This window comes from Artibeus jamaicensis, unplaced genomic scaffold (genome assembly GCF_021234435.1).
Source record: "Artibeus jamaicensis isolate MK-2021 breed Jamaican fruit bat unplaced genomic scaffold, CSHL_Jam_final contig_482, whole genome shotgun sequence".
In the NCBI taxonomy this organism is placed as follows: Eukaryota; Metazoa; Chordata; class Mammalia; order Chiroptera; family Phyllostomidae; genus Artibeus; species Artibeus jamaicensis.
The window spans coordinates 12,747,658-12,771,933 of NW_026521857.1; the positions used below are offsets into that span (position 1 = coordinate 12,747,658).

The 24,276-nt window shown below is 39.6% G+C and overlaps 1 protein-coding gene across 3 annotated transcripts in view; it reads right to left on the bottom strand.

The window, feature by feature from the left end:
• Nucleotides 1-1,287: 1,287 nt before the first annotated feature.
• The window catches only part of DCDC2 (doublecortin domain containing 2), a 175,908-nt gene continuing 152,919 nt past the window's right edge, over nt 1,288-24,276 (bottom strand). For all 3 annotated transcript variants that reach the window (XM_037136084.2, XM_053668276.1, XM_053668274.1), the window contains exons 10-11: nt 6,216-6,521; nt 1,288-3,347 (exon numbers count right to left, since the gene is read on the bottom strand). In XM_037136084.2, the coding sequence (XP_036991979.2) occupies nt 3,243-3,347; nt 6,216-6,521 (411 nt within the window). In that variant the 3' untranslated portion in view covers nt 1,288-3,242. The remainder of the gene's footprint in view (nt 3,348-6,215; nt 6,522-24,276) is intronic.

The window sequence follows — 24,276 nt, forward strand, 5'->3', positions numbered from 1 at the left end:
GTCTTTGGGAACCAAGTCTTAAAGCACCATGATATCCATCATTTTTTAGCATCTCCTCTCCATGTTTTTAATGCATTGCTTCTCTCAAAACAGTCTTATTCCATTAATAACGAAGAGGTCTTTTCAATATTTTAAAGTGTGTGAGTGCATCTGTGTAAGTATTTGCTATGTATATGTGTGTATGCCTATAGTCTATTTCTATTCTGATTGGCACCAGTTCAGATGTGATGCTTTCTGTTTAGCAATTAATCTACTTTCTGAAATTTTGTTTCTGCTATGTACTCAGCAAAAAAAATGAAAGTATAGAAATAATTCTGTAGGAAAGTCTGTTAACAAGACAAAGATGCCCTCCTGTTGTTCTGCAGCCACAATTTTAAATACATAAATGTTTCCTTGCTGAATTAACTTCATCTTTTGTGAAGAAGATGGGTTATTTAGTGAAATTCTTAGCATGTTGATTTATTAGCTATAAGTTGGAAGAGCTAGTGTGAATAATTTCACATTAGCATGTCTTCGCAACTGCAGGCCTACAGAGGTGCGGGCTGACGCTGGGCCACACGCACAGGCACCGGCCAGTTCTGTCTTCACAGACGACAGCGGGAAGTACCACTCAGAACGGAACGGAATGCATGGACTACCATAATCTTCCTGTGAGTCTGGCATTCTAATAGTCCCCAAAAAACATAACCAAAAATGTTTTAATAAATAGTCACCTTGTGGCCACAGGAAAAAAAATGAACAAAAAGTTATCTTATGATCATAGTGTCATGTTTTATAACGAGAAGCCTATGAATTCTCTATAGTTACCTTAACAGATGGTAAAATATCCTTAGCATGAAAGTGACTTTAATCAAAATCTCCTTCATTTGATCTGCAAAACTCTGATGTTTTAATTCAACTGATAAACCACTTGTTTACAAATGTCATAAAACCAATTAAGATTAACAAGAGTTCCATAGAATTAAAACTAGGAAATCTATCATGAAAGCTAACACCTTAAAGCATTCTACTGGTTATCACATAAAAGCTACATGAGTTTTCATAGCATCCTCGCTCTGTAAAACCCAACCCCGGACTGAAGCCTCAAGGAGACCCCCACTGCTCCACACGCAACGGCCTCCAACCTGCAGGGAGTCTCCATGTGTGGAGCTCCTCTGCCCCAGCAGCTGCCACTCCCACGGAGAAAACATCCACACCTGTGAGGTACGTTAACTTTCATTATTCATGTTAAAGTCATCCCCAAAGTGATGTCCATAGTTTTCATTGGTTAGACAACATATTTTATTCTCTTTTTTTAAAGTGATTACTAGTTGTTCGTTCCCTCAAGTTAGAACACAGTTGTGGCCTATCATTTTCTTGAAACATATGTGAAATACAAAACTTTGCAAAAAAATTACAAAACTTTTTTTTTAATGTAAAACAACATAGTTCTCCTTTAATATGATTTTTAAAAGCTCCTGAAAACCTAAGCTTTATAGGATAATGAAGGAAAGGGGAAAAACAAGACAATATCTTTATTGAAAGGAAAACAGAGGAAAATCTCATTAAAGAGAAGGAAAAAATTGCCTTGATAATTAGTTATATAATTTCTTATATTTAATCCCTTATTTTTATAGATGATTTAAAATCATTAACCCAGGCCCAGTATGGGAATTTAACATTGAAAAACCAGGTAATCTACTTCCCTAGCAACACAAGACTGTCGCTTGGCATCTATGGTGATTTTATCGTCCCATTTGACAATAAGCGTACTAGTAGACAGCACGATCTAGATTTTAAGCTAGAAATATAGTGCCTCATCTATAATTCAACCTCCCAGATTAATATACTCATATCATTATCTCTTTCTAATACTGTTACATTATAGCCTCCACTTACACTTCCTATTTGTGGAAAATATTGAAGTAGCTGCTAAGAAAAATATATCCATTTTCTATAGCATTATTAAGTATTTTATATAACTACTCTGATTCCAAGCAGTTGGTTATAAAACCTGGAGGGGAAATTTTTAAACTTATAGTTAATAATGAATTCTATGAAAACACTAGCAGCTTAAATTTCAAATGATCATTTCTATATAACAAAAATATTATTTATGTTTTTCCCCATATATATCTAACAAGGCAATTGTGAGTTACTAATCCCACAAACTAGTAATTTGGAACTAGTTTCATTATAGCAATTTTAAACTTTTTTCTATAATTTCTATCAGATAATTTCTAATTATATGGAAAGGAATCTGCTAGAAAGTCTAGCTGTAACTGGCTTGAAAATAAGTATTTGCTGATATCCTTAGGGACAAAATGTAACAAGACAGTCTGCTAACAGAAATAAGGCAAAAAGCAAGTGAAATTGAGCATGAGAAACTCATCATAAGCCTACATTTTCCTTTTGCAAAATTCAGTCTTTGGAACAGCCAATATTGAGTTTCCTACCATGAGGAAGTAGAGAGGTATATTACTGGTAAAGATAGACTGGGCCAGTGAAAATCCATAGGATACTAGGAATTTGCAAACCATCCAGCCAGCCTCAGTAATATAATTGGATGTTTCTTTATAATTCCATCCTGAAAGCCACAAGGACTAAACCTGAAGCACTTAAGGAAGGAACATGACAATATCAATCACTAATACACTAAATGAATACTTCCTCCTTCCAAAATGAATCCCTCACATTCTTTTTAATTCTTTTTAGGCGGATTCTGGTTAAGGAGGAAGAAAGAACAGGATGTCAACAAGTCATGGAAACATTTCAATCTATTGCCATCTTCAAATTTTCTCTGAAACTAAATTATAATTTGTTTATTCAAGAGTTATTGCTTAAAAATAATACATGCTTTCCCATTATCATTTAAAACTATGCCTTCTCAGGTAAGTGCTTTAGCATATGCTGCCATCTAAGAACTTCACTTCTAACTATGTAAGAAACTAGGCAACAGGAGTGATCCCATTTCTTCACTCTTCACAGAAACCAGATCCCAACTGCCTCCTGGTCAGATTCTCCTCTACCCCTCTTCTCTTACTTTACTTAAAGTGACTTGGAAGAACACATCCCATAAGAAGCCACTCTCCTTCAGTAGCTATTCAAATTTACCTAATCTTTCCATTAGGTCTCTAATTTTACAATCCAGTAAGTAATTTTTAACCCCACTCTTGTGTTATGTTTAGCAATAACTATATGTGTTATTCAAGTATTATAACCCTTCATTTTTCTTATGACCACACTCTCTTTTTAAAAGTCATTTATGCTACAACAGCATAGTCCTTGCTTTGTTCATTGTCATCATTTTCCTGTGGACCAGTGATCTTTACTTCTGGCCTTGGTGGTCTTTGAGGGTCTGAGTCAGCCTAGAGCAAAACAGATCAAAACAAAGATATTTAGTGATTTAGTTGCAAAGGTAATAAAACTTACAAGGAAAAAAATGCTCAGTATTCCATTTAACCATATAAGTACTCAGTTAAGAACAGAAATTGGGTAGCTGTGTTTTTAACTGAATCATCACCCAGTGGACACACCAGTCTCCCCACCACTGCGCAGAAGCCCTTTGTGGAGCCAGAATCCACTCTGTGCTTTAAAGGCACAGACTTATTTCTTGTGCTCTTTTTAAGGACATTTTCTTTCTCTTGATGTTTTTCTTTATTTTTGAGCTTTTCTTTTCAACAGCATGTTTATATTTTTCATTTTAGCATTTTCAGAGAAAAATGCAGCAATTCTACCCTTGTGTCACATTAATCCAGTCCCATGCTAGCTATTCTTCTGTTACTTTTCTACTAGAATTCTCCAATTCTTTGTGACTATGGCACCAAGCAGCACAAAGTATCAAGCAGATGAGAGCAGAACAGGATATGAAAACACAGAGGCAGCATTTCTCCAGCAGCGGCCTTTGTCCCTGCCACTTGGACGCCTCATATGTATTAATAACATCGTCTCATGTATAATTAATTTGTCTTTCCCCACTAGACTGAAAACCAAGGGGGTGAGGTTAGAATTAGGTGCTTCTCAGGCTCTGCTCCATGGAGTCCTGGGGGCGCCGCAGCCCCCACAGCACTAGCAGTGTGGGGAGAACAGGGTGAGCTCCAGGTCCCTTTCCCTGCAGGCTGCAGGCTCAAAAACAGAAAGGTTGCTGGAACTATCTCTTCACATTGTTCTCTTTTGAAGTGTCTCAAGCATCTTGACCACCATACAAGCTCAGTAAACGGCAGGTGGTTATTCTGTATTTGTCATGTGCTTCCTGCTGTTTTCCTATAATCATGTCACACTGTCCCAAGGAACTGTTACATGGAATGAAGTGTTACATGGTACACTAAATTTTTAGTCATTTTATAAGTAAAGAATTCTTTTGAAAAAGTTAATTATTAATGTATAATTAATAATTCATATAAATCTGGTTTTTCATATAATCGGTATGCTTAAAGTGCACCTATACTAATACAAATAAAATGAAAACAAATACAATACCATTATAAGAGAGATGAGGCCAATAAGGTTGAATCTCTTGTGGGTAACTGCTCTGTCTTAGGCAGTTGTATAGTCTTAAAAACCCCTAATTAATCACATATTAGGCACTTGTTCATTTGATTCCCAAGAATTTAGATTTGCCCTCAATACATACCATTAACACCTGTACTTCAAATGATATAACCTTGATCTTGACTGCTACCCAATTCCTAGGAAAGGCCTGTTTTTAAAAGTTAAATTTATGGAATGGAAGGGCATGCAATCTATTTACTTCTATTAAAAAACATTTGGGTTATAACGTTAAAGGAAGCTGAACCACTGGAACAAGGTCCATAATTGGATTTTACCATCTGTCCCACACAGAATTTACACTTTGATTTCATGCTGTAAACGTTCCTCAAAGGCCACCACAATGACAAAGAGCTTAGGACCCTGCAGACGCACTACATCAGTGTGCTTCCTACAAGAACCCTCACACGAGAAATTTTGCTTCCCTTGAGGAACATTTTTTCTTTTGACTTCCTTGGGAAATTAATTTTGTTTCCTTATGGAGATAAAGGAAGTCATGTAATTGACTGAATTCCTTTTTTAATGTAGCTACAAACAACTTCAGAATTAGCTAAATTTTAATAACCATGTAGAACTGTATATGGGAAATTTCTCACAGAACTGGACTGTGATTACCTCATGCTCAGAAAAGATGAGGCAGATTGAGTGTTTTGATTTAGATGTTAAGAGTGTTTTTGTATAAACCATACAGTAGATTACAGATAACTTAGTACTGGTTATTCAAATCTGGCCAAGAAAACATTTTGCATTTTACCATTACTAAACTTGGCCTCCCTAAAAAAGATAAAACAGATGAATCACTAAACAACAATCAAGAAGACCTCATTCACCACACGAGGTTGTCGGGGATGAAGAGACCAAGGCCCACGTGAGGGAGGAGGGCCCTGAGCTGCTGGACAGACAGGAAGGAAGGGCACAAGCAGACTGTGAGAATGCTGTGGGGCGCACTGGCCTCTTACACTGAAAGACTCAACTTCGGTCTGTTCATCACTGGCATCTAACTTAACCCATCATGTCGAACTTTGTCAGTCCCATGGAGGAATGTCAGGACTTGAGAATATCCTGCTCTGGGGCAGTGGTGGGAAAGCAGGCTGGGCAGGGGTCTCCAACATGTATTTCTTCCCTTTGTTGTGTAATGAACAGTACTGTACATTATTAAGTGCTTGGAATATTTTGCACTTAATTCAATTAACCCATTTAAAGTGGACTAAACAAACTGAAGTGTAATATTTCTAGAGAGTAAAGAAGTCACCCATAACAGAGACAATGTTCTTTAAATAGTGTCAGTGTCTCACTGGTCTTGACAGTCTGCTTGTTTATAACTCCCCTGGTCTTAACTCAATTGTACTTCTTACTTACATGTCTTTCTTTTGTTGTATATGTTCTTAGGAAGCTCCGTACATTTTTTTGTGGAATAAGGTAGGAAATGGATGGGATGGATGGATGGATGGATGGATGGATGGATGGATGGATGAATGGATGGATGACAAGGGTGGACATATAAACTGCCAGATTGGTGGTTGAGAGTACTTCTTAACTTACTAAAATAATATCGTCAAGTAAATGGCACTGACCATCCCCTACTCAACAAGTGGTTTCAGTGTAAGTCCTAAGTGCTAGAATAACTCCCTAAGTGCGCACACACACATTAATGCATACACACAAGTGAGCAAAAGCAATAGAAATACCTCCTCTTGTTCATTGTCAGGTGCTCCTTGAGACTTTATTTCCTTCTCCACTGCCTCTTGAAGCTCATTATTGACCTGATCCAGTTCCTCACCATTTTCTTCATTGGTGCCTCCACTGACACGCACAGGACCTCCCTGCTCATCCTGGTGCCCCGGCATCTCCTCAGCCTGCTCAGAGGCAGCTGTAGCCTCTTCACCTCCTTCCGCTTCAACTTCACCATTCATTCCTGAAGATTCTTCTTTCTTTTCTGCATCCTTGCTTTCTTTCTCTCCATCTTCTTCCTCATCTACTATTTCTGCTAGCCTCTGATGGATCAAAAGGAATAATGGTTTACAATAAGAAGTGTAACCGACATTTTCTGGTATTATAATAATGTTTAGTTTACTTGACTGTAACATAATAACTGTTATGTAAAACTTCCTCATATTTGCTTAATACTTTACTGTATATATTGTGTTAACCTTTACTGAGTGCCTAATGAACACCAGTCTTCATACATGTATTCTCATTTAATCCTTACAACATTCCTGTGAGGTTGGTATTTATTCCTATTTCACAGGTAAGAAAACCAAGGTACAAAGAGATCAAATATCTAATCCAAGACCCCACTGTTTCTAAATGGAAGGGCCAGAATTAGAATTAAGCATGTGACTGCAAAACCAATGCTCTAAGCCCCATGGTAGAGAGAAATCTACACTGCCAGGTCCTTGCTGATGGCCAGCGGAGTGTCTGGCCCAGAGGAGGAGGTAAGAGAAAGTTTTGGTGGAGAGAATATCCCCCCCCACTGGGGCCTGATGTGTATTTACATCTCTAAATACAAAGAGGGCAATGGTAACAGCACCAGGATGTAAACCCACCAGATTTTCTAGCACCAGCTGTGGACACTTTTCTACACAATGCTCAAGAGAGTTGACAGTATACCTCCAACTACCAAAATTGATTGTTATGCAGATATGAGACTGAGAAACTGTTAGTCCTTTCTATAAAAATAATAAGTGCTCAAGTATTCTTAAAAGTATAATGAGGCACATTTACTGTTATTTGGATGCGTGTAAGCCCACTTTAAAAAAGAGCAGGAGGCTGAGCTCTAGAGCCAAGACTTTGGAGGGAGAAAGACTCAGGGTCAAGTCCCAGCCAGGCACTTACTGGCTTTACCTAACTCCTGTGAGTTTCAGATTCCCACTTATAAAATGGAAATACAATAAAACTTCCATGGGGACCAAATGAAACAAGTTATATACAGTGCCTGGCACATCACAAATCCTAAAAAAAAGCACATTAAAATCCCTTCCCATTTGTTATGATACATTCTTTCCTGGAGCTATTATATTTTGTGATTGCCCAATAAAATAATAGTTTGGGGGGTTTTTTAGGCTACATAGAAAAAACATAGAATGTTAGGACTGCAGACCTGCCTCTTTCCAGCTGTCTGACATTGGATGGACTGCTTAATCCTCTGGCATCTGTGAAATGAGGGTCTGAAACACAATTAACCTTGACCTCCCCTCCAGCTCTGAAAGTCTGTTCTCTTCTCACGGCCCAAATACTTGTTATGGAACTCTTAATGGTCTTAACAATTTATATAATGAGTTAACATAAGCTTTCAGTTTTCGAAGTAAAGAAGTAGACTAAAACTTCAGGATAAAATTCCACTCAACATTATTTTGAAGAAGAAAAAGTTGAACCATGAATTCCTATATTCTTTGAAAAATAAAGTCTCAAATTTGATTATATAATATCAAAAATGCACTTTTTAAAATAAAGAAAAAATACTTGTTTTTAAGATATTACAAAAATATGGAGTTTGTCATCATGCAGATTAACAATAGTACAGCAAGGCTGCACCTTTCAAATTTTCATTCAGCTGCTTCACGTCGAACAGTGTGGGTAGGGCCCTGGCCATGCCTAAGCATGCCGACCAGGGCAAGGCCCTCGGGAAGGCCAAATGCTGGGCCGAAGCTAAGGTGGAAGGGAAGCAGATCTGCCAGATGGCACAGAAAGACGAGAGATTCATGAAATATAACCCACAGTGCTTGCTAAGAATTTCTGAGTTTTATGCCTAAGACCAAAATAAAGATGAGAAAAATCTCCCAGAATTGAAAAGAGTATATTCCTCAGATGGCAAATAGACATATGAAAAGATGCTCAATGTCACTAGTCATCAGATAAATGAAAATTAAAGTCATAATGAAATATCACCTCACACCAGTCAGACTGACTATCATCAATAAATCAACAAATAAATACTGGTGAAGATGTGGAGAAAGGGGAAGACTTTTTTCCCCACTGGTGAGAAGGCAGATTGGTGCAGCCACTGTGGAAAACAGTATGGAGATACCTCAAGAAATTAAAAATGGATCTGCATTTTGACCCAGCTATTCCACCTTTGGGAATATATCTGAAGGAACCCAAAACACTAATTCAAAAGAAGAGAAGCACCCCTTGTTCGCTGCAGCATTATTTACAATCACCACAGTATGGAAGCAGCCCCCATGTCCATCAATAGATGAGTGGATAAAACAACTATGGGACATTTGAAATATCCAATGAAATACTACTTGGCCATAAAATAGAAGAAAATTTTGTCCTTTGTGACAGTATGGATGGACCTGGAGGACATGCTAAGTGAAATAAGCCAGTCAGAGAAAGACAAGTATCATATGCTTTCACTCATATGTGGAATCTAATGAACAAACTGAACTAACAAGCAAAATAGAGACAGACTCATAAATGAGAGCAAGATGACAATCATGGGGGGAGGTTAGGGGGTAAAGGATTAAGAAATAAACAAAAAGCAAAAAGTACTCATGGACATGGACGACAGTGTGGTAATTGCAGGGAGGAGGGGGGTTTAAGGGAAATAAATGGTAATGAAAAAATACGGAAAAAGAAAACAGTATATCCCCATCTCTACACCCATGTCCCAACCCTACTCTATAGGAACAAATGTGATCCATGCCTTGAGGCAGACACACTTTAAGTGAGGAGCAGAGGAGTTTGGCAAAGAAAAGGGTAGGCACTGTCATTATAAAAACAGAACTGATTGAATGTTCTGGGTCAGACACCACTGAGGAGCAAAGGCTTCTGGGGGGCAGGAAAGGAAACAGCACCAAGAAGTCAGAGACCTTACTCAAGTCACATAAGACACGAAGTCAGCAGGGGTCTCCAGACAAGAGTGGGCTGGAATGAGGAGCCCAGTCAGAGAAGCACTGTGGGTGGCTCCCCACTAACATGTCAGAGGAGCAAGGAAAAGACCCAGAGACAGCAAGGTCCCTTCCTGCTGGCTCTGAGGGATTTAGGGGACACTCACCAGAGGACCCTAGCAGACATTTGGGGGGATCTCAGTCACCATGACTTGAGCAAATGGACCTAGAGCACTGGTTTGTGCTAAGCTATACCCCAAATGCTGGGCATTAGGAGACAAACACAACATTTGTGACAACAAAGAGCTCAGAGCAGTACTGTAACAACTCTGTTACAAAAGGGCACAAGGAGAGAAGCAGTGAGGGCACGAATCAGGAAAGGGGCATCCATGGTGGGATGTGGCAGCCTGCTGCCAGCTCTCACATCTGGTCACTGAGAATTCCAAAACCTGGTATGAATGGTGTTTGTGGGTGAAGAAAATAGACAAGAAGTATACTCATCACCTGCCTGTACTGAAGGCCGTGCTCAGTGCTCACCATTTCATGCAGCCTTCGCAGGAAACCTACGGAAGCATGCTTCTAATACCCACTTCACAAATAAGGAGCATCAGGGATTGCTCAATGCTTCCAGCATCACACGCAGGCGAACAAGCAGGGCTCGGATCTGACCCTGAGGCAGTCCTGCCCCAAAGTTCCGGTATTCTCCCTTAAACAAACCGCGGATGACACTATGTACCTTGCTGCCGTGTGAGCACGCTCAGGTGTGCTTTCAGTGGTAGGAAATGCGCCATCTGCAGCAGGCAGCACTGCTTTAGGGAGGAAACACTACCAAGTTTTTTAGGCAGAGTACCTGGAGCAATACATTTTTAAAAATTCAGAAATACTACAGCACTAATGGCCAATAAGATTTCTTTTTAAATTATCTCTGAGAATTGGATAAATGCAGATCACTCTCCTAAAATTGTTATAATCCTTACTGTGCTTACACTCCCCTATTCAGGGCAACTTTTAGTTTTGTTTAAAGACAAGTTATATTTTCATAATAAAATATTCAAAGAAACACCCTCAAAATTTGTTGTAATCATTTAAAAATCTGAGTATGTTCCTGGACTCTCTGGGAACATATCACAAGGGCTTGCTAAACTCTGGTAAGGTGACTAACTACCTCCTTTCTGAATGGGAAAAGGTCTGTTTTCCTTTCTTGACATCGGGTTTATACCTATAAGTTGCAAAATATGCTTTGATTTTTAGTTTGTATTTCCTATCTTACCCCTTTCTTCACTCCCAATTCCCAAATATATCTACTTTTTCTCCTTTTAAGGCAAAGGGCTGGTAAACGCCCTAATCTCTTGTGAAGGGGAAGGAGATACGAAGCCCCACACTCAGGCTCTGCTCTCTTCACTCTTATTTCTGTCGCCACCACAAACGAGCAGGACTGCATTTCCATCTCATTCCTTCTGTTAGACTTTCCCAGCACAGCTACTGTAGCAGTCATCAAACGAATCCACGTCTAGTTAGCTCGACTTCAAGAAATGCAAGATCATGGTGCTGAAATACCAATTTGATCAATTTAAATAAGACAGTAACATTAGTTAAAAGGCTTATAGTCCTTTAAAATATACTGAGTGTAAAACAAAATTTATTATTACAATGACACTACAATTCAGGGCAAAAATGCTGCTATGACAGATCTGTAATGAATAAATGAAAAGCAATGTGCTTTTTGGTATAATCTCCTTTGAAGTAGGCATTAAATTATTAAAGATGTTTTCAGTGTATACATCAATCAAATCATCCCCAGAAGGAACACTGGTTTTTACATCCATGCACACACACATAGATAAAATCTATACCATCATGAAGGCCTGCAAAGAAGAAAAAAGCCCTCTCCTACAAGAAGGTGGATGTCCATGGTGGAAGGGAGCTATTCCTTAGGATAAAGAGAAATACTAGAGGCAAAATGAACGACCTGCACACTTCCTCAATCCCCTTCCTTCTTTTCTTGTTATAGAAAAACCACTGAAGAGGAACCTGGAACCTCTCCCACAACCCAGAACTGACACCGGCCCTGGCACTAGAACTCTCGGTCACTCAGGTGAATGGGATTCTTTGATGGCCACCAACAAGACCACGCTTCTCACATCTCACAGCTAGAACAGCTCTGTCCTGAGAGCCGGGCCATGAGCTAAAGAGCTATATGCAAGGACAGACACAGAAAATCACACATTGTGTGGTGTAATCTCTACAAAACATTCAGAATAGGTAAATCTATAAAGACAAAAGTAGATTCGTGGTTGCCAGGCTGGGGGAGAGAGGAGAGAGGAAGAATGGAGAGTGACTGCTGAATGGCTGTGAGGCTTCCTTCTGGGTGATGAAATGTCTCAGCACTGGACAGAGGTAACAGCTGCACAACACGGTGAGTGCACTGAGGGTCACCTAATCACATATTTTTAAATGATTAATGGCTCATTTTATGTTATGAGAATGTTACTTCAATTTTTTTAAAAGCTATATATCCAAACTTTTGACCATTGGGTACTTATCTATCTGGCCACCTCTCTGTGTCTACTAAGGCACCCAGAGAATGTGTCCCTTAACTTAGGGACCTGGGGTTATTTCCCTGCTTTACTCCACAATCCGAATCTTGACAGCCACCTTACTTGCCTCCAGCATAAAAAGCTTCCCTTCACAAAGTGTGTGATTTTTGGTAGTAGGTCAATGGTAGTGTTGAATAAATAAACAAGCTGAATGAATAAACTAACAAAGACATTTGAGAAATCAGCTTACTTAGAATAGAAATATAGAAAGTGCTAAAAAAATACTTATTAGATAGCTACATTCTGTTTTAATAATGGGTTTCCATTCCCCTTCCTATTCCCAGAAAAAAAATTTTTTTCTATTTCTTCAAAATTCCCAAGTAGTTCTCATCCTCTTCCCACTTGGCTGAACCTGCCTGAGGGCCTGGCAAAGTGGTGACAGGTACAGCTGGAGCGACACCAGTGTCAGCTCTTCGAGCAGCGCTGTCACGTGCACAGCAGGCCGGGTTCCACCCCTGCCTCAAGGAGCCTCACATACATCCTCATGTTAACACTTTATATAGAGAAAGGAGCATGCGTACCAGAGGAAAAAGTAAGAGTAAGAAATTACAAATTCAGTTCGAGGGAACGAGGAAGGAGGAAAAGAAACAAGAAGAAAAAGAGCCTTTCCCAGCATCCAATTGTACCGACCATCCTTCCACAGCCAAGGGAAGCAGGGCTCCCACCCAAGACTTCGCCTCCCCTCCCTGCAGCAGCCAGCTCTCACGTGGTCCCAAGAGACTGTGTTCATGCCCACAGAAAATCACTGGACAGGGGGTTTTTTCCTGGGCAAGATTATGTCTTCTGAGGTTTTCTGCAATGGGGACATTAACTGGCGACACAAACTTTATACTGTGCAGGATAAGGCACCTATGGTCTGGTGGTTATGCTACAGCTTCAGGTCAGAGAATTCACCTCACCTGGTCTCAGAGTCCCCTTTGGAATTTGAGGATAATAGTAATGACCTCACAGGGCTGTGGTAAGGCCCAAATGAGACCATGCACATAGAAGACAGCCGTAAATCGAACTAACTATACATACTCCTATATATGTTTATTATTGTTGTCACTCCCTTCTTCTTGCTATTGAACAGAAAGAGCTGAGAGGTTGTCTGATAAAACATTATAATACAGGTTTGTACTAATGAAATTATAAACTAGTGGGCCACTTAAAGTACTATCCCTTCTATATTTCATGAAAACAGACAAACAATGGTATCAAGACACTTAACAACTATCTTGCCCTTATTAGTTAACACAGTTAAAATACATGCTGAAGTTCAATTTCTGGTCCCTTAGACTGTTAGGTGTGATTCACATAAACTAATAATCAAAACTAATCATCACTGGTCTTATGTTTATTCTTGGCTTCTGAGTTCCCTAGTGTGTATTTTCACAACAAATTTAACACCCAATAGTTTTTTTCTCTCTGAACTGCTATCTATTCTTAAAAAGAATACATATGTGCCAGAAAGAGACACCAAACAAGGTTGATTTACATAAATTAGTATATGTATGGACTTAAGTAACACACAACTGTCTTCAGTCGGAATGACAGGTTGGCAGTAGCCAGTCAGGGGTATAATAATAGACATTTAGACAGCGCATTATGCTTCTGAAAGCCCTTCCATATCTATTTTCTCTTTATAACTTGCCAAGTGGTAGGGCAGGCATGATGAGTGGGAGTTTGAGCCTGAAGAAAATTAAGCAATTTGCCAAGGGATATGACCAGTGGGTGACAGCATCTTTCATTTATGTCATAAAAAATAAAATAAACAAAAGTTTCACTAGAAAGACAGTGGTCCTGGTAGTTTATAATCTGGGCATCATGGAAACCATTCACTTAAAGAGCACCCTGCCCCGCCCACAACACATGACTGACAGACGGACAAGGCAGAGGGACCAGCCGGGTGAGCTGGGTTCCAAGTCTCCGCTTCTCCCTTTTGTACTAGTTGCTGCCCGTCTTTCTTACAGACATAAAAAACTGACTCTGTTTCCTATTATTTTCTGACTTATTAGGCAGCATCAAATCACAGACAAACCCCACTTTCTCACTGTTTAGGGCTGAATTGTGTCCCCTCAAAATTTATATGTTGAAGTCCTAACTCCCAGTAAGTACCTCAGAATGTGACTTTACAGAGGTAATTAAGTTAAAAACGAGGTCATTACAGCAGGCCCTAATTTATAATGACTGATGTTCAGATAAGGAAAAGAGATTAGAACACAACCTGTACAGAGTAAAGACAATGTGAAGACATAGGAAGAAGACGCCATCTAGAAGCCAGGGAGAGAGATTTTAAAAGAAACCTACTTTGATGACATCTTGATCTCAGATTTCTAGCTGCCGGAACCATGAGAAAATAAATTTCTACTGGTTAAGCCACCCAGTCTGTGATATCTTGTTATGGCAGGCCTTCAAACCCTCACCCTGATCTTCTGTCTCCCCCATGCGCATTCACGGTTATATGCATATTCTTTCCTTCTCTCCCCCGTCTTCCCTCCCCACTATTTCCTTAAAAAGCCCTTTGGCACAGCCTAGGGAAGTCAGGTTCCGCATAAATGTGAGAGGGCTGTCTGACTGTGGCAGAGTGGGAAGGCCCAACCCAGCCCTCCTTGCCATGACAGTACTGCGGGAGAAGCAGGGCGAGCGCGTGTCCTCTGTGGAAGAAGCTGGAAAGTGTCCTGGCCACTTCCTCTGCACCCAGAACACTCTCCTCTGTTCGATGTACTTTCCCTTCTCCAGTAAGCCTTCCTGGCTCCCTAGTCAACTGTGCCCTCATCACACCTGTCAGGTTTCGCTAGCACATTCTAATCACAGAGTGTGGTTCTTCTCTATTTAGGTGTGGTAAGAAAAGGTGCATATGGGTTGCTATCAAGTAGACACTTCAAACAATGTTTGGAATAATTGTGAAATAATGGGGAAATATCAGCCTTGGCTCTATAGAAACTTCTAGAGACAAGGGCTCCTTCATATTCAACTTCAGGTCTGTCGCCATATTTACCATGACATTATGTTATTTGATGTCTTAAATTAAACACAAATGTGCCTCCCACAGATAAAAGCCAGCATCACACGTGCCCTTGGTAACATGTTAGAGGATAATGACAGGCTCACATTTTTCACACTCTCCAGGTAATTATGTTTCATAATCATAATAATATTTATGCATAATCATATTTAAACTAACCTCACAATTATTTGAAGTAAATACTATTATTATCCAAATTGGCAGATAAAGAAAAACGCGTAAACTTCTCCCAAATCCCACTGACTTGTCCAAAATTGACAGAGGAATAGGAACTCCTTTTTGACCACTGGAGTAAAACAACTCTCTTCCCGAGATAATGTATAGAGCAATACCCCAACTCAATATGATGCTAAATAGTTCCTTCCAGCTAGTGTCCTCTCAGCCAGTGCTTCTCCATCACCTGGGGACCTTGTTAAATGAGGATTCTGAGTCAGCAATTCCAAGCCTCCATGTTTCTAACAGATCCCCAGATGACCCTTTGCATGGTAAAACCACATGTAAAGTAAGATGCTCATAAAAATGCCACTTCAAAAAAGCATTCTTGCTTAAAATTTCTAATTGTAGTAATGCCTTAAAATAATCCCTCTTTAAATGAAGATTGCATTTTTATCTAAAAATATAAATTTTATTGAAAGCTGGAAGAAAATAGGATTGATTGTTGACAGATGATGTTTGGCCGTAAAGACAGGACTATTAGATTTATTCTAAGTCTATCACCATGTCACTGTTCATTAAGACTCATGTTATAAAACATAAACGTATCATTGCAGAGACAATAAATCAGGAAGATATTTTCATAACATGCTTAAAGTCTTCTGCCCTGTCAAATTTTCGCTAGTTTGTGACTACAATTTAAAGAGAACGAATTTTCAGGTAGAAATTGTTTCTCCAAAGAGTACATCCATCCTCTGGCATTTCAGGAGTATCTCGTGCCTATGAGTAATTGCAGAATACTGCATTCTACAGGAAGGAAATTCTTGTGTTTCACTGGAGTCAAGAAGGGGTATCCATTATATTCTGTCCTATAGACTTACTAAACTGAAGTACATAATAGCAAAATAGTGATTGCAGAAGTCACCTGGATGATTCCAGCTTCGCTGCCCCTCTAACATCAAGAACATCAGAGCACAACCAAATTAACAGACATATTACACATATGTACAATTACAGGTACTCTGTACCCTTAAAGAGAGATTTTCATAAGACCTCTATGAAGTCTTTTCCTTTTTTGAAACTTTTATCTTATTTATCACAAGCAATTGCTATTAATATGTATTGGAAAAGTGCCAGCAGATTTTCTCTTTAACACCAACATTGGCATTTCAGATGTCTTTGCCTGAGTTTGCCTACTTGTGTATTTTACTATTTACTTGGTGACGAACCCTCTGAGAAAACAGTTGATGTGTATAGCAGAACAGAAAAGGTCTGGTAGCTATTATCACTGGCTACACCCTTGCAGAGATAGCCCAGGGGAAACCATAGTATCAGTTTTTCTGGAGAATATGCGTGTAGTTACTGAGATTAACTCAGGATTCCTGACTGATACAAGAAAAGAAGATGGAATATGGAAATAAGCCACAAAATATCAAAAGCATCAGTTATTTTAAGGTATTTTCACATACAGATGGAGCTGCTCAAATGATTTACACTTTCAGCTCACACCCCTGACAGTAACGGCAGCCCCAAAAATTAGAAATGGAAAAGGCATATAAACACAGACTACAGCCAATGTCCTACCCATGTTAAAGTACACATCGATGGTTCTTATATTTACATCAGAATTCCCTAATGTATATTTAAGATTTTTATAAATGTATAATATTTAAGACCTTTGCTATCTGGGATAACAGCTCAAGTTTGGACTTTCCAGTCGAGGCATCCTGCGTAACCACCCTACCCCCCATTCCCACCTCTCAGGTCTTCCTTCCTGGGTCTGGAGACTGAAGCTCAGAACCACCCCCCAAAGGACAAGACTACTTTAGATGTCTACTTCTCTGTGTGACATGTGCTATACTTGAAATGTGGTAAGAGTGAGCACACTACAGGATTTGGGTGGAAAGTGTCAAGGTGGATTTCATGACACAGTTGTTGAAAGTACAGAAGTTACTGCACTTATTTTTATTTCTGTCCCCATGGAAACTAAAATCATCTCCTACCCAATTGCAATGAGATGTTTTGAGATAATCATTTTCGATTTTTCATTATTGCCAAGTACTGCTTCCTGCTTTCAGCTTGCAGAGACTTACTTTCACAGTGGGGAAGAGAGGTGTATGTACGGTTCGAAGTGTGATAACCTACGGAAAGTAAGGCTGTCACTCTGTAAAGGCACAAGTAACATGACACTCAGGCCAGCTGCGCACTGGGAGCTGGGTCACCCAGGCCCTTTCGAGCTCCACAAGTTCCTGCAACACCCATATGAGAAGATATAACACATTGGAGACTCAGATTAGATAGCAAGGGAATATTTAGTCATTAGAAAAAAAGTCCCCATTAAGTTTTCTCACTTTAGAAGTAAACACTGATTTTCTTTCACTTACATCAAAATTCCCTGAAGGCTACAGTTTAATATTGAATATCATTTCTACCAATGAATCACAAACCTACAATCATGATGTCACACAAAGCCTGATGATGTACGCAGACATTAAGAAGCCAGAGCATCCTCAGCTCCACTCTCCCAGCTGCGTGTGATGCTTACATAGCACCAAATATGAATATGACTCACTGAAAGGCTATGACCAGAAAATACAGAATAGTGGCAGTATCATTCGTGCATTATTCCTTGCAGTTCAGGGAAGGCAGTAAAGGCCGAGTGACCCTCTACACAGACAGGATACGTTGCTGCGTGTAGGACAGTAAGTCCCTAATCTCCTCACTTCCCTCCTCGGAGGTGATCAGAAAGAGTATCAGACTGGAAGCCAGGAGCCCTGCACACCGATGTGGACTCCCTCATCAACAGCTGTCTTTGTGGGAAAATGGCCTTCCTCACTATGGAGCTTTGTTTCCTCAATAGTGAAGCAAGGAGTTTGAGCCAGCTTCCCTTCTGGTTCTAAATATCCTATAATTCTTATTTTAATAAATATATTTCATCGAAGCAGAGTTAGGGGTCTGATAGAGGAAGTGGACTCCTTTGTCTTTCTGTGTATCCCAATACATATGACAAAGTAATACAAGTAAGCTCTCCATTTAGCTTGCCTTTCATGAGAGAAGCTGTAAGTGACCACTGATTCTCCACAAGTAGCAGGTAGAGCAAGTGATGGGACCAGGGCATGGAGAACAAAACTATGTCAATGAGCATATTTGGATTTCAACCCTCCTGTTTCTGGTTATAGAGCCTCTAGGCTGCAGATTTTTAAAAATAGCACTATGTGCTCTATGTGTAGAGCAGTAATCACGAATTCAAATGCTCCCCAAGCCTGGGAAAATGACGTAAGTGTGGTTTCAGGACAGGTGTTTGATAACAGGGAGTGCAGCGGTCCATGAACTGAGGAGTATACCGCCTGCTAAAGAGATTCAGGAATCGTATGCCCTGTGCAAGCCAAAGAAGACTCTCTCACAGGAGATCTGGTCAGAGGCTGCCCATTTGCCATCCCCTGTGTAGGTGCTAGGAAGATGAATTAGTGTGAAAGTGATTTCTGGTTAAACACAGAAGATTGAACAAATCTGGGGTTTTTTTCTCACTTTTTTCTGATACCCCTCCTAAATACTGATACTGAAAATTGGAGGTCTACCAACCAAATGGCAAAAACCAATCACCCTGCCGTGAGATTCCCCCAACCTGATGAGCTCTTCCTATGCACACAGTGTCCCTACTGTTTCATGCTAAAATTTAACCAGATACAGAGTTCAAATTCATTTCATGTTACATGACAAATAAGGTTCAATTTTTTAAAACTAATCAGACAGGCATGGAAATCCTCTGACATGGAGTTGGACATCAAAACATAGAAAAAACTCAGAAGAAACAAAAATAATATATAAAAAAGAAAGTTTAAAATAAGAGATCAATCTTTGTAAAGATAAGGTATAATATCACATCCAAAAAACAAGAATAGGATGCTATAAAAAGGAATATTCAGAGAATATAAAAGAATTCTTAGAAATTAAAAATATAATGACTGGAAAAATCAACATATGGAGGATAAACACTGAGGTTTTTGAGTTTAAAAAAAGCTGAGAAAATAGAAAAAATATCCACAGAGATGAAAAGTAAGAGAAGCAAGTATGGGATGAGTCCAGAAGGGCCTATATCCAAATACTTGTTGTTTCAGAAAGAGAGAAATAAAGAAAAGAAAGTTATCAAAGAAATAATTCTATTTTTTTCAAGAATAAAAAAGTTCATTATACATCCAGTCCTATAAGCAAAAAAACCTGCACCAAGGCACAGGTTTGGAACTTTTCAGAACACCAAAGACAAGAGCCTAAAAGCTTCCAGATAGTGAAAAGGGGCTACTTTCTGAGGGCTCAGGAGACAGAATGGCACAAAACTTTCCCAACTGCCATTGTAGATGAGGACAATTGAGCAACACTTTTAAATTTCTGAGAGAAGTGATATCTAACCTAGAATTTTATACCTTGTCATACGTACAGTTATGTTTGAACAGAAAAAAAGACATTTTCAGACATGCAAAGTTTCAAACAAATTGTGTCTTCCATGAAGGTGTAACCAACAAAGACTAAGATATAGAATCCAAGAAATAGAGGGTCCATCCACTGGGGAAACAAAGGAAATTTCTGAAATAATGGTGAAGAAAAATACCAGGATAATGCTAAAAAGCAGATCTACAGAACAATTAACCAGCTTGAGGCAAGTGATTGAAGGGCTTAAAAGATGAAACAGATTTCAGTATCACTACATACACCTGAATATACCAAGAGGAGACCTACAATCCTGGCAGTTTGGAAATGGCATGGTAATAACTACACACACACACACACAAAACCCTAAGCAAATAATTAAAAAATACTACAATAGGGAGGAGGAATAAAGGGTTATGCAAGAAAGGAAGTGTACCCAGAGTATACTATACTATACTATTCTATGCTCAGCAAAGAATCATACTGTCCTTACACAGCAAAATAATGTACAGTTAATACTGACTTAGCCAAAAATTATTATGCAATTATAATGCAAAGACAGAAGGGGAAAGGCATGTGTGTGAGGGTTTTTTGTTCATGTGGCCTTATTTGGGGAGGAGGGATGGGAAAAAGTTGGTAGAGCTAAATAATCACCTTCCATAGCCATTAAAGTTAGTAAATAATATCTAAATTTGAAGAATAAAATCAGGAAATGTACCTTGTCAAACTGAGATGTCACCAATTGAAAGGCTCTTTATTGTCCAAATAGGTTACCTCTGTGGGGAAGGCACCCAGGTGGGGAGAAGTGGAACAGGAGGGCACCATTGCTATTATCATCTCTGTTGAACTGGTTGACTTTTAAAAATATTATGTGTGTAATTTGGATTAAGAAGTTTTAAATAAACAGGAAAACCATATATATCACGACCTACGATTAAAAAAGAAGAAAGCGTTCACTGCTCTGCCCCAGTGCTCACGACAGTGACTGCAGCGCTGGCTGATGGAACCAGCGTGGAAACCTGCAGCACTTCTCACTACTGCGCTGCTCAAACCCACTGCGTACTGTGGCGCATGCTCTAAAACAATCCAAAACCGCGGTCGGTCACTGTCCCCGTCATGTGCTCTCTTCAGTCAAATGGCACAAAATCTAAAACGTAATTGCTGATTTGCCTATTTTATAGCTATTTATTTGCCAATGTTTCCGAAATGGCAAATTCCCCTTCCTAATCCTCACTTATTAGGGGCAGTGTACATGAACATAATGGGACAGGCTCATTTCTTGCTTCCTTCACTTGGGAAAGCATCATTTTATAAACAGAGCATGATGTCACATGAGTCGTCACTGCCAGGGTAGAGCCGCAGGTACTGCTGAGTCAGGCACCTGCCCCACTGCCTTTGGACAACCAGATTGATTTGGGATGTGTGTGGTACTCTAATAATAGTCCCAAATTCTTATTAGACCTAACGTCTTCCCTAAGAAAAGACATTTGTTTTGACCTTTCTGAATATGTCAAAGAATGTGACATTCTTCAGTTTTCCATGAGTTTTTAAAGAGTCATTAACTTGTCCCTAAAAAATAAAAAGAGTCTCGACGCTGGGACAGAGTTCCGACTCTTTCTTGGCTGGACTTTATCCACAATGCCCGATTAGACACACTCACACACAAACACATGTGCCAGCTGATGCCAGTGGAGACTGGTAAGGACTGAAAAGTCTGAAATTTTACCACACTTGCCAGCCAACACACTGGCCTGCCACAGTGGTGTGGGTGCTGGCAGAAGGCATGAGACTTGTGGGTCAGAGACAGGACTGCCCTGCTCACAGCAACGTCAGTGGTGAGAGCATCACTGCTTGAACTTAAGCCCCAAGGCCCCACTCCCCAAGGCAAGGTGATGGAGGCTAGATGATTCGACAGTGGTGTCTGCATTTCAGGGGGGAAACCCCATGCTTAGAGAGCCCAGATCTTTTGTTCTCAAATACTTTCATTGTGGTAAAATATACGCAACATTAAATTTGCCATTTTAACTAGTCTTGAGTATACAATTCAATGGCACCCAATTTCCCATAATAGATAGTGAACCTGCCTGACTTTTGTGCCATAGGGAGACATTACCTTTATTATAGTAGACAATAAACAAACCTCGCCTTTTCTTTACAGCAAGATTTCTCAATCTCAGCACTACTGACAGTTTAGACTGGATAATTTTGTGGCTGTCACATACCAGGATGTTTTGGCAGCTTCCCTGGCTGCTTACCTACTAGATTTCCTCAGCTATAACAATCAAAAATGTCCCCAGAAGTTGCCCGAATTTCCTTGCTGAGAATGATTACTCCAGAGAAAGTCACTATCTCTCTTTCAAGCCTATTCACTATATTTAAAAAGACAGTCCAGAACAAAGGCAATTAGTACCTCTGCTCACAAGGTATAGAGAAACACAAGACCTCTATAGAGAACTGCGTCCCAACAGAGGTCTTGATATTTACTTCTAAAAGTTAATCTGCCTTTCAGGCACAGCTAAATTACTTAGCCAATTTGCACATGACATTTATACACACACACACATACAACCCCACACACACACACACTTCACTGAAATTACAACATGAACTATTCGGAGGTGTCAAACTCATTTTCATGGGGGGCGGCGGCGGAGCACATCAGCCCTGCCATTTCCTTCAAAGGGTCGAATGTAACTTTAGGACTGTGTAAATGTAACTATTCCTTACCTAGGGCAAGGAGCTCAGCACTGTTGACAGGTAGAAACAAGATGCCAGGCAGATAAAACAAGGTGGAGGAGGGCCACATTTGGCCCTCGGGCCTTACGTTTGCCACTGGGGCCTTACGTTTGCCACTGGTAACAGGAAACCAACTCAAAGAAGTTAACTAGGAGTAGCCCAAAAGGAAGTATAAGTATCATTTGTATCTGAGCCAAGTTGTGTAACATTTCCTTTCTTACACAAAAATTTTGATCTCTGGGCTAATAATTGTTTTTCATTTCCATTTTGTTTTTCGCATTTAATACTCTTCCTTCATGTCACACAAGTGCTTTGAAGTTAAACAGACCTGCATTCAAATCCCAACCCCTTTATTTAACAGTACAGTCTTGGACAACAAATTCCACCCATGTACACTCACTTTCTTCCTCTAAAAAAAAGTGGAAATAATAGTAAAACCTATTTCACAGGGTTGTCACCACAATTATATGAGATAAAAGTGCCCACCACAGTGCCTGGCACTCAGTAGGTCCTTAATGGACAGCAACTATTGTTCCATGAGGATCACCATTGAGACCACATCCTCACTGTTGCTGTTAATATAATGGACCCTAATTTCTCCACACTCTCACTTGGTTTTTCACAATATTTATAACATAGCTGCTTAGGACATAGAGCTAACGGTCACCATATCATACAGAGAATGAGTCTAAGCCCTGACAAGACATGCAGCTCATGCCAACCACATGAGCTAGACAATCCCAACTCTATCACTCATGGAGCCAAAGAAGAAAATAATTCTGGTCTTTTATTACCTGATTTTATGGCCTTCAAAATGACATCAATTAGTTGATATTGCTCAGCTTTTACCAATCTGTGTAATCAGTCTCTCTGGCATACTTGTATTATAATAAGTTAGCAATCGCCAGTCAAATAAGAAATCCAGTTATGAGGACACTTGTCCACGGCTGCTTAGCTATCGTCAGTGATCAACGCCCCTTCCAGCCACCTACCTTGTGATCATCAAATTTACCAGTAGAGAAATACCTATCACAGATTCCATAACACATCACATGGCTAACAAAGAGATCTCTCTTTTGGTGATAATGCTATGATTTTTTTCTTGGTACTTGGCTTTTTGTCTTTGGAATATAAACTGGTCTTGGTTTCAGCAGCTATCAGCTTGGTATATACATCTCGTCTTTGTCTTATAATATTTAATTACAGTTTCACAGGAGACTTAAAATTCCATTTAACCTCAGAAAAAATATCTATAACTGGAGTTTATAAAAAATTATTAGTTGCAGCTAATCCTGGATAATAAGTTGGATTTTTTAACTCTGTGATTGTTGACACACCAGGCTTTCCACCAGGACAGTGACGCTTACAGAAAATGCCTGTGGAATAATCAAGTGGCAACTGCACTGACACCTGTTAAGACAAACACAGTTGAGAAGGTCACCTATGGAATTAGCTGGATTGTGAAATTTGCTTTTTTAAAGGAATCATCACATAGTAGGTGGCGAACAAGTGGCAATCCCTAGTGACTTCTCATTCCCTTGAGCCTGGGATTCTGATTTTCCCTCTTCACCTGAACTCCCATCCTCCACTCCGCACTGTAAGAAACCTGGTTGAACTGTATGAAAAAGTCTAACTGATTTATTTCTGGCATCATTTAGCCAAAATTAATATTACTCAGTCCCATAAGCATACGTGTTTAAACACGGCGCACACACACACCATGCAGTGTCCCGCTGGCCTAGGAAATAAAATCAATACACACGCAGCAAACATTTGAGTTCCATTTATATAAGCGATTACTGTATGACAGAATTCCAACTGCCACAACTTCAAGGAGGCTAAAGGAGAAAATACCATGATATTTTTTAAATGAAACTAAACAACATAACCCTGCTTCTCTAATGAAGGGCTTTTTTTGTAGATAAAACTCCAAGCCATTATTATTTTTTCTGTATCAAGCTTTCTACCTCTTTATATCTCATACCTAACTCCAATCCAC